At 35.2% G+C, this 15,385-nt stretch overlaps 1 protein-coding gene across 2 annotated transcripts in view; it reads right to left on the bottom strand.

Annotated features, from left to right (window-relative positions):
* Window positions 1-15,385, bottom strand: part of GBE1 (1,4-alpha-glucan branching enzyme 1) — a 167,398-nt gene that overhangs the window by 126,443 nt on the left and 25,570 nt on the right. For both annotated transcript variants that reach the window (XM_068910619.1, XM_068910627.1), the window contains exon 2: window positions 4,599-4,768. In XM_068910619.1, the coding sequence (XP_068766720.1) occupies window positions 4,599-4,768 (170 nt within the window). The remainder of the gene's footprint in view (window positions 1-4,598; window positions 4,769-15,385) is intronic.

Here is a 15,385-nt window from a genome sequence, read left to right as displayed (position 1 = left end):
TCAGATTTGATGTTTCCCTGGATATTAATAGCAGCTTACACTTCAGTCTACTGCCCCGTGGTTGCAGGCAACCGAGAAGTATAGCACTATTTATCTCTAGTCATGAAATCTAGGTATTTCACAAAGCTTTGATGAAAGAAATAAGAAATTCAGTTTCATACTTTGTAGTACCTAAAGCACATATAGATAAGAGTTTAAAGTCTGAAAAGAAATCATTCCAATACATCAAAAAAATATTAATCACAACTTTCAGGTATCCAAGCTATGACAGCAGATGGCTTAAGTTCCTTGTTCTTCACCCTGGAAAAAACTGTCAGAGTAGAAAACGCGCCGGTGCACCCTCTCCGTACCCTCCAACTGCGGAAACCTCCTCCTCACCACTGCAAGAATCAGGCAGAGGCCACACAATTAGATATTCTAAAATGACATAAGTCTTAGATTGCTTTTCCCTTCCTACCGACTAATACCCAGAAAAAAAAGAAAAAAGCGGACAAAAAGACAGAAGCCATGAGTTTGACAAAATATTACAGCAAATACTGACTTCCAATAACAAATATTGAATTTAGCATATACATACATACTCTTTGAAACTACATAAAGCCAGTAGCATTTTTTTTGTTTACACATAACATACTGAGTCTCTGCATGGCCAAACAAAACTCTCTTCAAATATTCCAATTCCCTCAACATAAATTCAGTGGGTTACATTCAAAACTTGGACTTCAACTATGCTTTAAATAAACTGAGCTTTTTTCTTTTTTTAGTTGTCGATTCTAAAATAGCAACAAATTGCCAGTCGTCACTGTGTTCCTCAGTAATAAAATATGCAAATAAAATATTTAGTGCGTTATCACTGAGAGCTTTTAAGGTAGCTATAACATTGTTACTGCCTCTAGTATCAGAAATTCAGCTGACTAATTGCTTCATACACTTGATTTACTGAGATGCTAAAAGTACTAATTGACAAATCTTAACGTTTTCAGATGTTCATTTAATACTTTAAGTATCTTTTTAGATTGAGAGTAAAACAATGCACCAAAATACCAACAGATGTAATATCCTTTTCTCTCCGATTATGAGCTTTAAAGAAGAGATAGAAAGAATTCTTGAAATATTAGGATTCTCTTAAAGCCACTTTTTCCTTTACTAAAGGAAATACAGGTTCATGTGCACTATCACTAGATCCTAGCCTTTTTCCAGGATGCACAGTGATACTAAGAATTACCCTGTAAATGGGAGTTATCTCATCCATTACAAATGTCTCAAAGCAACACCCCAAAATAGCATAATTTGGGCCAAAACATCTTGGTATCAAATCTTTTTCTGTCCCCTATGATAAAAATGATATTTACAAGAAAAGTTAAGATCGAGGCTTTACATGTGTAAAAGCGCTTAAAATATTATGAATGTTTATCTTAGGCACAGTTCATAAAGTTGTTATGAACTACTAGCTTAATTATAAATTTTGAAAAAAAAATCAAGTTTATAATATAAATTCAAGAAAGTCAAGTGTTTGTAATATAGTCTATGCCTGTCATAACAATTTTTATCAGTTTTTAATCCTCAAATGTCATTATCTTATCAAATTAAATAGCATTAATAATGTGTGTCTTGCAATCAAACTGAAAATCTAGAAGAGGACAGTCTTGCTTGGTAAAGTACCTTTGCATCACAGACAACGTGAGATTATGCAAACCACTGCAAGCAACGCTCCTAGCCAGCTTTCCATAAAAGAATTTTTAAAAGTAACATTTTTGAGATTATACCTTTATATTTCAATTTAAAATTAAAGAGTTGCTGTCATTTAAGTACCATGTTTCTTTCTTTTTGTATAAAATGCCCCCCTACCAGTAGTTCAGTTGCAGTTCTCTTCATAAAGAGAAGTTTTCCCAAAAAAAATTAGATAAATGCAATCCTAGTATTCAATTTAAACACAAGATAGCCATAAGTTTAGTTTGAGATTTTAACCTGCTTCAAAACTTAAAGAAAGGTTAAAAAGATTCAGTTTTAACTAAATACATCTGTAGCAACTTAATTCTAAATCTTAGGGTTTTGGAACCTAGTTTCTCATCAAAATGTTATTAAAGCTCATCTGAATTGAATGACAAACTCCCATTCCTCTAGGCTTTCCGAGTCCATTATCTTCCCCTTTGGGAATGAATACTTCACCGTGACTGATGATGAATATGATATATGGGACAAATGCATTTTTTCCACATTAAAGAGAATTTCTTTCAAAAGACTTCTTACTGACATATTTAATTAACATCTAGATAGAACTGTTCTAAGATATTCACCCTAAACTTCTGCTTCATATTACGTGCTATATGAAATATTTTTAAATAGTATATAGTTTTTTGAAAACCATTCCAGCTTTTAACTATCATATTCTGGTACATGTGTTCTTTTTCCCCCTAAAAACCCAATTAGCAAGTTATATTCTTTTTCTAAAGTTTTAGGAACTAATTTTGTTAAAAGTCAGTTTTAAAAATGATCATTTATTAAAACACATATTTAAAACAAATGTATTCTATTCTTGGACTGTGCTGAGTAATTTAATCCAAAGATTATCATCATCACATAAGAGAACCCTAAGATGTAACTGATGGGGTGGGGACAAGGGAAGGAATTACAGGGAGAGGAGCAGGGAGGAAGTATTTTCTGTGTTCATACATAAAAGATTTAGCTATTAAAATATCCTCATCTAGTTGTCTTGGAAACAGTGCTGACAGATGGCATTACTATAATCTAGCAGTAGGTAGTGATGATTCATTAGTCAGTTTTGGAATTAGAGGATACACCCGATTCCCCTGTTACAATTCAAGTACTATACCAACCTACTTCAGCATCACCTAATCCAACAGAAAGACGAGCAGCATTTGAACGAAACCTACTTTGCCATCTGTTAGGATAATCATATCAAACAAGACCATGACTGCACTAACTTCTCTGTTTTGCTTGTCTTCTGCATTTAAAAATAAAATTTCAGAGGAGATTTTTCAAGGAGAAAAAAAAATGCCTACATACTCAGACACAGGCCCTCCCATCTAGTTCTTGAAGAAAAAACAAGAAAACAAACAACAGTTAAAATAGATGCCATCAGTTTAGGATTCTGATGTTTGGAAATCAAAAAGCGTAATGTGACTATTTAGTGCTTTCTTTTACTGATTTTTTTTTAAAGTATACTGATCTTGAGACTGTAAAAAAACAGTATTAAACAGAATGCTTTGAAGATTTTTTTTTCAGAGATACTTAACAACAGATCTGAATAAAACTGTCAGCGTAGTCCATTTGTTTCTTTATTATTAGACACATTTTTACAGAAGCTTAACCACTGTACTTTAAAAACATAGTACTTTAAAAAGAACCATCAGATTCACTACAGTGAATGGCACATGTAAAAAGCCTTACTATTTTAAAATTACATAAGCACATAAAAGTTCCAGCTTTGTAACTGGTTCTTTTGCAAATACTGAGTTTGCCCTTTTAATAGTTTTGGTCATACAGAAATAAGGAAGAAGGAAAACTCAGCAATAATTTATCTTTTAACTTAAGAAATAGTTGTTGGCTGCCTCAAGTCTGGAATGCATATGAATTTTTATGTATTTTCTTCCCCCCAAGGCATTCACCAACTTAGTATTTTCAGTAAAACAAAAGCTGCAGAAATAACATGGTGCATTTCTGACACAGTTAAATGAATAAAACCCCCTATCATTTCACAAATGGAATCCTGGTGCAGTAAGAGACAATAACAAAATTCCTAGTAGCATGATGGAATAGCACCTAACCCTGAAGAAGGGGTAAAGTACAGAAGTGAGGGAGAGAAAGTGGAATTAATATTACATGACTTAAAAATACAAGTCTATCTGACTTGCTTTTAAGAGTTTCCAGAAAAAAACTAATTTCTGAATACAGCAAACCTTGCTGACCAACAAATTCACATTTTCGTCTCAAGTTCTAAGTGTGGCAATGGCTTTCCTGTTCTCAGAGGAAGCAGCGCAGTTCCTTTGTTGAATCCTACCACCTTCCTCTTCTGTTAACACCATTCCTCCTCCTTCCCTCAGGACAGACCACCACCCACTCTTCTTGGGTATGTTCACCTACCGTTTTCTGCTATCATTTTCCAGTAGGATTTTCTTCACCTACACTCTCATGATTAGTGGAAATCCTGAAGGACCTTGGACCTTTACAATAACACTGTTAGGTCAGCCACCAAGGAAGATGTCAATTATTCTGTCGTTATCTTCCTTATTCCTGCACAGAGTATTATAGCAGACTAATTGTAAAGCTTTCGGGACAACCTCAGATAATTCAGACACATTAAGTCTGAAGCTGTGGTGTAATCAGGCTAGACCCTTTTAACGGATCACCTCTTTATGTGTGTAAGATACACACATAATACTGACCATAGAACAGAAATATACATGTCCTTAGTCTAGGTCAATATTGAGAAAAAAACAGTTTGAATTACTACCATCACATCAGCAACCCATATGACACATTTTACCATCAGAATTTTACCATTGTTGTAAAACTGTATTTAAGGCAAGAAGATATTGATCTAAGAGAAAAAAATATATATTCTTGAAAATACTTACTGAAGTCACCTGTGAGAAACACTGCTTCAGCTCCTGGTGCCCACTCTTTGCAATATACTCCGCCATCCACAAATTGGTTAACTCCAAAGGTTTTGTAACTTTTTGAAAACTTGTCAAGGCCTCCTTCATTTTGCTCAATGTTCTTCAAGCGGTTATAAAACAGACAATACCTTTCAAAGGAAATAAATAGAATTTTTGAGAAGGCGTATTTGAGGGTACAGGAGTGGGGGCAAGTTTAACAAGTGTTTTTCTTATATTTAACATCAGCAAATGTAAGACCATAAAATCCCGTGAAGTGAGACATACTGTAACATTGTATCCTTAGACTACACTATCAAATCCACTGTTCTTTACAGAAATAAAGAAGAACATCAAGCACATAAACCATATAATTTTTCCATGACTATGAAGTTACAATCTTCCTATAACTCTATTTTCCCTATTTTAGGCAAATAATTTGTACTTTAAGTCTCAGATTACAACTCCTGATTGACAGCCAGAAAAATCATAGTATTAATACACAACAGGAGAACGTCACAATCTCTCACACTACTAGCACTTTTTCTTCACATTTGTTAATATTAGATGTAGGTCTCATAGGGAGAATTGTATATGTCCGATACATGTATCTTAGTCAATTCTAATAGATAATCCCAGGTCACTGAAAAGTTTACAATACAGCACAGCAAGAAGGGAGGAAATAAGGAACTACTTTCTGCAAGTGTCAGATTAAGTACTCTCTAGAAAGACCATCACCAAGAATATCAAAAATACCTGGAAAAAAAAAAAATCACTTCCTAGAAATACTTACTTCATACAAGGAGAAAGTAAATACCAAATAAGTAAGACTAGAAATGTCATAAATGTGTAACATAAAAATTTACCATTAACAGCTTGGAGTTTGTTGACAGATTTTACTATGATTTCTCCAAGGAGTCCCATCAATTCTAAACCGCATAAGGTGCGCAGGATAAATAAGGAGGGTCAACTGTACTTCTAAAATGTGAGCTACTATGTGAAGAAGCATGGCGAGAACTTCATAATTCCACTGAAAGGTTTATTCATTCTAGATGGAAGTCAGGGGCTTTTTTCTGTTTATTTCTTTAGATTAGACATCCCTAATGTAAAATAGAAATGTATTTGTGTTCTCTATAAACGGAAAGGAGTTTTCTGGAAAGTATAAAAACTGAAAAGAATCCCAGCAAAATACTGGCAGCTCATCTGCCACATTATATTCACTATATTTTGAAGATAAACACACTGGACATACAGTACTATTTTTAAATGCACCCATAACCACACGCTCTCTTCTGATTGCCTTAAAATATACATACACACACATATATATCCTTCTATGAAAGTACTGAAAAGGGAAAAGGAAAAACAAAAACAACAGTAAAGAAATAAGCAGCCTGGTTAAAAAATAAAAATGTCATTCTGATCAGAGTGTCAAGACTTAAGACACTTTCTTCAGGTTTATTTTAAAGTTTTGTTTCAGAATTGGCTCTTAATTAGTTCAAAGTATAAGGTTAAAAATGTGTATTTAGTGGTCAGTTCAGTTGAGTAGAATTACTTAAAATTTAGAGTATTATTACTCCTAAGTTTAATCTCCCAATAGCCTTTATTATGAAGACTGATGCTCACTTTTAAAACAGTGAGAGTCAAAAAAGCCTCAGCACATTGAGTACCAAATATAAAACCTTTTGCCCATCCACCTGCATCATTCCTTTAGAAGTTGCTCATGGGTGTAAACCTCAGGAAGTGCATTATAAACTTCTACCCTGATAATCAATTTCAGTTACAGTGCTTGAAGGAGAATATTGTGTCAGATTTCCAAATATTAAGTATATTACTTATACATACACATGAACACCCAGCTGATTTACTCCGATTTTAAATAAGGGCAATCACAGAAAGATATATATTTATATAAATAAATAAAATAAAGGTTAAATACATAAACACAGAACAAGCCACTAAAATGGCCTCAAAAGTTCAACAACTGACATTTGGTAACAGCAAAATTACTCTACTGTTGAAGTGTTTTCCTTGAACAAGCATGCTTTTTTTTAATGCTTTCTTTAAAATATATCAGTTGTATTGTACAAGAGCATAATGCTATTTGCACCTCGTAATTTCTCTGCCATACATGCTGCTTCAGAATTGCTGCATATCACATCTACTACTTTTAACCAGTTTTACTGCAGCTTATCCAAAAAGCTTTTTATATGCTATATGTAGCTGTGTCTGTTGTAACACTAAAAAAGATCCAACTCAAGTAATGAAAGTTTCACATACTTAAAATAAAAGATGTTTCTGAATAAGCCTTCTACTTGAAATTAATCCTTTCCCCCTCCCTCACACTTGGTTCAAGTACTTTTTAACAGCTTTAAGAAAAGCTTGGCCTGATGTGGCATCTCCCACATTTAGGAGGGAGCGGTAGCATTCATCTTTAAATAAAAGCCAGTCATATAAATCTTTGAAAGCTGCAGAGGAAGGAGATGAACAGCAGGAAGAGAAGAACAGCAGGTCACAGAGAAGAACTGCAGTCTCTGGATACAAGAGAGAAAGTCTGCGATACGCTTAGGGTAACCCAGCGCCGCACACAAACTGATTGCATACTGCTCTTCCTCACTGACTTCTCCCTAGCAATAGACCAACAAACCTATCAGTCTCTCTCCTCTGCCCAGCGGCTTGAGAAGTCAGTAGCAAACAAATTCAAGATGAGAGTGGTTAATTGTATGGGAGGGGTGAAAACGGAATTTCAAAAGACAATGATATCATTCAACATCTTTCAGAAATCACTCTGGAAGTAATGTACATGTTGTAAGCTCTGTATTCCTGTTAGGGGAACGCTAAACATATATCCACTGTTTCAATTTTTATCTTTCAGCATATTCAAAGTTTAAAGAAACATATACAAGGAAATCACTACATTTAATATGCTAAATGATCATGCTTATTACTTTAAAGAGGCTGCTCTTCTCGCTCACCTTGCGATACCAGTGGTCAAGCTTACATGTTCAAGCAAAACAGAACTTCTTTTGGAGGAAAGAAGGTTGGAGGAAGGAATCGGTCTCCTCAGCATATTAAGCAAAATGTTCATAAAGATTTAGAACACTGCAATAGTAATTTGGGGGGGAAGGCGGTGGGGATTGTTTGTTTTAATGTGACAAGTTTTGAACAAGTAATGCAGCACTATGCACATTTGGTCACAACGCTTCTTCCATTTTCCACAAATGTACCGTTTGTGATACATAGCAAGTTAACTCAGGTAGTGCTCCTGCATCATCATTGTAGAAATCAAAGAATAAAGAGCTAATGCGCTCCAAAATAATTTTTAAGGGACATTCTAAAAGATTAACACTGCACACGTTTAAAAGTCATCTCTCAAAATGATCAAAGAGAACTGTAGTTTGTTCAGAGTTCACACGCAAAAATAGAAAAAACAAGCTTCTGAACTGGATCAATTACTTGTGCCGTGAACTAATCAAATCTCATCTCAGAAGATGAAATACATCTGGCGACAGAAAAAAGTCATTTGTCACAGAAGGTCTGGTAAAACAAAGCAGAAGTGTTGTTTTGTATCTTGTTGCTATTTTACAGGAAAAAAAAAAACCAGCTAAGTGCATGCTTATGATCCAGATTTAGAAAAATTTTAAGGTTCTGCTTTCACAGAATCTTTGCCTTCATTTCTGGATTACTAATGCTTGTTAGGTATTTTATCTTCCAAACTGAATACCCAGGATTAGTTCATGCACAGAACTTTTTTTTTTTTTTAATTTAATTTTTTTAATTTTTTTTTTTTTTTTTTAATTCAAGCAATTTCAAAGATTCACATTGGTTACTAATAGCATACAAACGTTAAAAAAATATGAGGTAGACATTACACTGGCCGTAGCATTTAGTGATCCCCCTTGAATTCCCGAAAATCATGCCGTATTGAGAATACATACAGATTATAGCCAAACTAGAAACACAAGAACTATCAGGACATATCTCAAAGATGAGACAAAACCTGTAAAATTCTGGACGCATAAAGAGAATTAGTAACAGTGTCCAGAGCAAAAAGTCAGAACACAGAGGCTGAATTCTGCCAGTGTGTTTCAAATCTTCCCAGTCTGATGAATCACTAACAACTCTTTTCAGATTTGTCTGGTTTCCCCATATTAAAGTTGACCCTGAAGAGGTATTACAAAATTAACAATTTTATCCAGGTGTGCCATGAAAAGTAAAACTATTACCTTTATTAAAAAAAAAAAAAAAAAAAAAAAACACAGCAGCAATGGGATCCACAGAATTTCAGGGGATGACACAGGTAGGATATAAAACACTCCCAGCAGATAGAGAAGACAAGACTAGACAGCTTGGGTATATTTCTTGCTCCCGGCACTCTTGGGGAAAGGGGACACACGAGTGTCTGTGTGTGCGCGTCTGTGCGTGCGCACGTGCTCGGGCAGGCCTACAGAGAACCATGCCAAACGGCTTTTTCAACTAATATCCCATTCACCTCACCTCCATTAACAGACCACTGGGTTGTAAAACTAAAATATTATCAAAATTAAGTGTTTTCTTCAGACTTACTTGAAACAGACTTCCTAGTCTTGGTATTTCCACAAGCACACATATATCCATCTTGAAACAATGCATTTGATAACAAAATAGTACTTTCACACCAGTATCCTTTTTTCCTCCTCTGATCTTTTACAGTGAAACAGCAGTAAATGATAAGCATCATTTGAAGCAGGGTCACAACAGTCTGTATTACACTCATGATTTGTAACACAACACTGCTTTAAGTCCATGCTTTATACACAGTCATGTTTAAAACTTTACAATAGAGATGAAGGAATTTGCTGACTTTCCATAGAAGCAGGATTAAACCATCCAATATGAATTAGCATAAGGGCTATCCAGAAAGCAGGTACTCGCCAATATAAAATAAATTTCACAGTGAAGGAATAAGATAATATTAACTCAGTAGCCATTTCAGAGGTTAACATTTTAGGTGAACACCCTTCCTCATACTTTCATTACACACACTTTTTTTATATATAAAAAATATATATTTATATATATAAATATATATATAAAAATAAACTCAGATATTTTATGCTATGAATACCTAAAAACCTGAAAGTTCTTCCTTTTAATATGAGAAATATATATTCTAGAAAAAGACTGCCTAGAATCTTTCAGCCAGTGTGAAGCTAAGGAGAATGCAAAATTGAACAGTTCTTGCCCCCAACGAAATGGCCTACTACGTATCTGGTAACCATGATGCACAAAACCCTCCTTGTACTGCAATTGCTATCACCACCGATTTCACTTTTCTACTAATCCAATTAAAAATGCCAGACAACACAGCAGCATACAAGATGCCCTCATTTAATCAGTATGGTGCTGCATTCCAAGGTGGCTGTAAAATACATAAAGTTTTTATGCCTATTCTCATACTTTTTTCCAAAAGGTATGGTTATTGAAGCTTGCAGAACAGTCAATATCAGTATTTTAAAATCTGTGGTGTCAACACTGAAATCAGTCACTTTAGTCTCTTTGCTTACAGTGCTGATTTTAGTAGCTATTCAGCTTTCAGACTCTTTAGCTGCACTAGCCTCTGTGTCATTACTTATTTCCACAATATTGGCCCAATGTTAATGCTAATTTATTCAAAACATAAGAGCAAATAGGAGAAGCTTTGATGATATTTGTTGTCCATATGGAAAACCCACTTCTGCAGGCTCTAAAGGGAAAAGGATCTGAAACAAAATGCCCAGTAATGTACACTCTCTATAAGCAAAGCCTCTCATCTTCCAATGAACACACATACTTACAGTAATGTCAGTGTTAATATAAAGCTAGAGTCCAAAGAAAAATAAAAATTCTCTCAGCTATGTAAGTCTGTTAAATTTCTTCTCATGTCTTCCAGTATAGATGTTGGAGAGACCAAAACATCAAAAGTGAAAGGGGGGGGGGGGGGGGGGGGAATGGTTTGTTTTCCCTATCCACCCTCATTTAAATAGCTAACCTTAAGAAAAACTATTTAGATGTTTTCAGATACCTTTTATTCTATTTATCATCTGACTCCTGAGCTTCTTAGGGGAATACTGTGTCTTATTTTCAAGGTTCCACTTTTTCCCACCACAGCAAAAAGCTCTAACTGCATTACAGTGAAACAAGTAATAGGAATGCAAGAGTGCCCAGGTCATCAAATGCAGTCCTCTGCCATCACAGGTGTATCATACAGTGCTCTTCAACATTACTGAGATTACTGAGCTCCATTTTAGAAAACTGGCTATGTTTCTCCATCTCTGTTCTTCCTTTTTCCAGTGACTAGAAAACTGCTGGAGAATAGCAGTTTAGATTTTTTATTATTTTGTTTGTAAAGCATTAGCATCCCTAATTAATGAGAGCGCAAATCACCACATCTGTGCTTTTACTGAGTGGCACTGAAGTCATTTGCTGTGTTTGAAGCTGCTGAATGAAGTCCACTGAGATAGCACGCGAAGACAGGGCCCAGCAGAGAGAAAGAAATCGGGCAATGTCAAACCCATATTGACCTACTGAAGAAGAGAGATATATCTAATCATCAAAATGTTCCACACTGGACAGAGAGAGATCTAGTTACTCTACTCCAGTTCACTTCTGGGATCCATTCTAGCATATGCTCAGTGTGGACAATTAAAGAGCTGAGGAACTATATCAAAACAAGGTGCACGACAAATTGATGATGTGGATGCACTATACTTTTAACAACATAATGGTGTTTATAGATTACTCTTCTACAGGATGAGGAATAACCGCCACAACTGTCACCATTTTTAAAAGTTTATTTTTTCTAGAATATTACCATTCTATTAAAGCCATACTTCAAACTTTGGCTCAATTAGGAATTGAGAAAATACTGATTTTAATTCCAACAGATTACCACTTCTGCAGGAATCTGAGAGTATAGGCAAGGATTTACAGCTGCTTATGATGCACACAACAAGAATGTGAGATCTGGAGGGGAACTGCAGCTCCTGAGCCAGACAGGCCACCCTTTGGAAAATGGGGTCCCAAATCCTATAGTGCTGTCATTCATCCCTTAGTAGGGATGGATATCATGCAACTATTTACATTGAACATGTGAACAGCAGCAGCTTCTTCAAAAAACTCGATAGTCATAAAAGAATCCACTTTGAAGCTGAAGGTATGATGTTAACAACCAGATCATAAACTTATACTCCTAAGCAGTTCTTACCACTATGAGTCTATTCAAAATGTTTAGCTGCAGCAGCAAAATAGGCTCAAAAAAAAAAAAAAATTATATCAAAAAAATGGACTCAACTCTGGTCTGCCACAACCCTCAAGGAAGCTAGCTTAATTCAGCAAACATGCTACAGCATTTTGTGGAGCCTGTCTACAAAAGAGACATCCCTGCCTTCAAATTTGATCAGATACATCCATATACAGCCAGGCTGTTCAAGCTTATTCCATCAGCTGAGCATGAGCTTTTGAATCTCCACACTGTAATCCACATGCAATAAATAGATATATATCCATTAACTGTAAAGTCACACAAGTTGTAGTTGCCTTCTCACAACCTCACATAAGGCACCTGATGAAGAAGGGTTACACTTACCAGGTTTGGCAGGAAAGCCAGAATAGAATTAATCTTCTTTTCCAGATAGTCAAAGGAGGAACATACGGAAATATGCAATAGCACAAATATGAAAAAAAAAAAATCACCACTCACACTGCTCATTTCTATTTCTGCTGTGATCCCCCCCCACCATTTGAAAGAAGAAAAAAAAGTAAATGTGAAGAGAACAGAAGCTAAAGTACTTCTGAACAATAGATTTACCACATTTTAACTTACATACATCAACCTTACTGTTTTAGACGACTGATCTGAACTTTCTCTGCAGTGACGTCTCATCCTATTCAGTTAATCTTGTTAATGCGTTTTAAAGTAGATTAATCAACATTTGAACAGCCTATAACCTCTGAAGCATTGGAAGAATGTTGAGAAAATGCACTTTGGAAGCACAAAAGACCAATGGCTGATGGACAGGGACACAAAAAGAGGCCATCACTTCATTTTGCTTTTCTGCAGGTCTAAAAGTAGATGCTTCCTATGCCTCTGAAATCATGATCCTAGGAAGCCTCTGGGTAGCTAAAATTGAGTTTTCCTGAAGTTCTAGTTGCACTATTAAAGTCCTTCACTACACAAGTACTTTACCACTCTCTCCCGCAAGTCATTCACTGGAACGTCACAGGACCAGTAGCAGCTTTAACACTACGTCAAGCCCCCACAAACCACCTGCAGAAGGAACTTATGTCTGTTGTATCTCCAAATTAGGTTCAACATTTGGATGTGTTTTATATACTTTATATTCAAACTGAATAGGCATTTTTTTGTGCCATTCCCTACATGAGGTAGGAGACACAACTGCAGGTTTGCATATGTCACAGTTAAACAGCTTTTATTTACAAAAGCTGTAAGGATGTGAGGATGGATTTACATTAGAAGTGCAGAAGACTTAAGTACTTTACATAGCATGTACATATGGACTTTAATTACAGCATAGACAAGAATTCAACAGTGAAATTCAACAGTGAATTTTAAATTTATAATTTCATACTCTTGAAGAAAAATTCTCTCATATAAAGCACTGACTTTCTAGATGTAAAGATTAATACTTCTGAAATACTATTACGTGTTTCACAAGAAAATCTTGCATTTTACAGGTTACTTTTTCCTTCATCTCAATCAGCTAATGTTAGTCATCTACATGGTCTTTACTACTTCCATAAAAAGTTTAGCAGGAGCTGAATTACAAAATCAGAGTCAAATTAACATCCATTTTTCAGTAGAAAACTGAACATTCTGCCAATTACCCAATATTAAGATCATATGAGGTATGATAAAATTAACTGCTACCTTAGCAATTTGTGTACACAGAGGTTCAATAAGGAACTTAAGTTAAACCATTTCTGTTATGATCTTTGCCATCCAAGAAGTGCTAGAATTTTAAAGTCTGCTTCAGCTTGAGGAATTTTCTTTTATTACTAAAAAGACCCCACAACAAAGAACCATAGAAAAAGCATAAGAAAGGTTAAAAATCTGAAAGTAACTTTCTTCCAAGTGTTCTTTGGTCTGCAGATAATGAATTTTTCATTTTTTCATTTCCAACAGACAAGACAGGTCTGCTCTGTGGTTTTTAGTCTCCACAGGAGATTTCCTTAAAGTTTACTCAAAGGAAGGGGGAGAGGGGGAACACAACAGCACTATCTGCTATTGCTGAATCCCTTGACCATAATGGCTTTTCTGTTAGCCACATCCAAAAAAGCTTTTTCAAGAATACAAATAAATGCATTTACAAGTTGCACAACTTCACTACATCTCTCCAACTAAAATAAATCTGTAATACTGGATTCTACACTGGAGATGGAAGGGTAGGGGGGAAGGGAAGAGAAATGCAATAGCATCCACAACATCATAATTCAGTAGTTACTTAAAACTCCCAAACTCCTTCCATGGTCAGTGAAAGGATGTATACTTCAAAAATCACTCTTTGGGGGCTCCACTGCTTCAATACGGGGAGAAAAGGTAGCTTTGCACCTGAAACTAAATGCAGTTTCTTAAAAATTAAGAAATATTTGCTTGGGGACAATTAACATGTAATCACTTCTGTTGAAAGTTATTTATAAAGGAAAAAGTGACTGACAAAGTATCATTTTATTCAAAATAATTTAAGTGCAAGTCAAGCCCTAATAACAATATACACTCTAGTACCTAGGAGAATGACAAAAGATGAAAAGTGTCAGAAAATATCAGAGTAGCTACAGAGTTGTTGACATCCTATCAGCAGCTGCTGATACAGATGTAAAACTAATAAGCAATGAAGGCTAGTAAGTATAAATATATTTCAGCACTATTTTAGCAAGATAACCATTTGCTGACTTAAGTTCCAGCACACTGCTTTCTTGCACAATGCAAAGTACTAGAAGCGAGCCTCTTCACTCCTTTAAACATTAAGATGATTTAGGGACTTCACTAGCATTTGACAGCTGTAATGTCTTGCCATCAGCCTCATAACAAACATACATACTGTTTGATTTAGAAACAAATGAGAGTGATTACAAAATATACTTACTAAATGATTGCATTAAGTCTGCATTAATAATTGTTTCACTGACTTATCTAAACCAATCCTGCATCTGAAAACACCCTTCCCCACCACAATGTTTAGAGGCTATCTCACCTATATCCACATGTGTTTGTTTCATTTATCACCCACTTCAATTTATTAGAAACACGTGGATGCACCTAACAGGATAACTAACCAATTAATAATGTTTACAAGATTCAAGAGGCAATTTATTTCCATCAGAAGTCTACAGAACTAGTTAAGGACATCAGTGAGAGAGAGAGAGAGAGAGAGAGAGAGAAACAAGAAACACATACATGCTTAAGTAGTAGCACTTACTGTAAGAAAGCTATTTTATCTTTGTTAGCAAACAAAAAACCCCACACTGCCACCCACAAACACCTTAAAACATTAAGCTAGTTATCCAGAGAGAGTTGTAACACAGCTATGCACTCTGTACATCTGCCAGAGCAACGAAAATATTTAGACTTGTCGCTCATGACAGAGAAGCTAAGACAGCAATTACAAAATAATGTTTAAGGCTCCATTTTATATGTTTTCCTTTGTATTCAAACAGATTTAAGAGTAGCACACTGTCTGTTCAATTTTACACACCTAAACATTTATCAGACAAACACTTAGGTAGGAATT

Source organism: Struthio camelus, chromosome 1 (assembly GCF_040807025.1).
Source record: "Struthio camelus isolate bStrCam1 chromosome 1, bStrCam1.hap1, whole genome shotgun sequence".
Taxonomy (NCBI): Eukaryota; Metazoa; Chordata; class Aves; order Struthioniformes; family Struthionidae; genus Struthio; species Struthio camelus.
The sequence above is the reverse complement of the archived record's forward strand: the minus strand, read 5'-3'. Positions and strand labels throughout refer to the sequence as shown.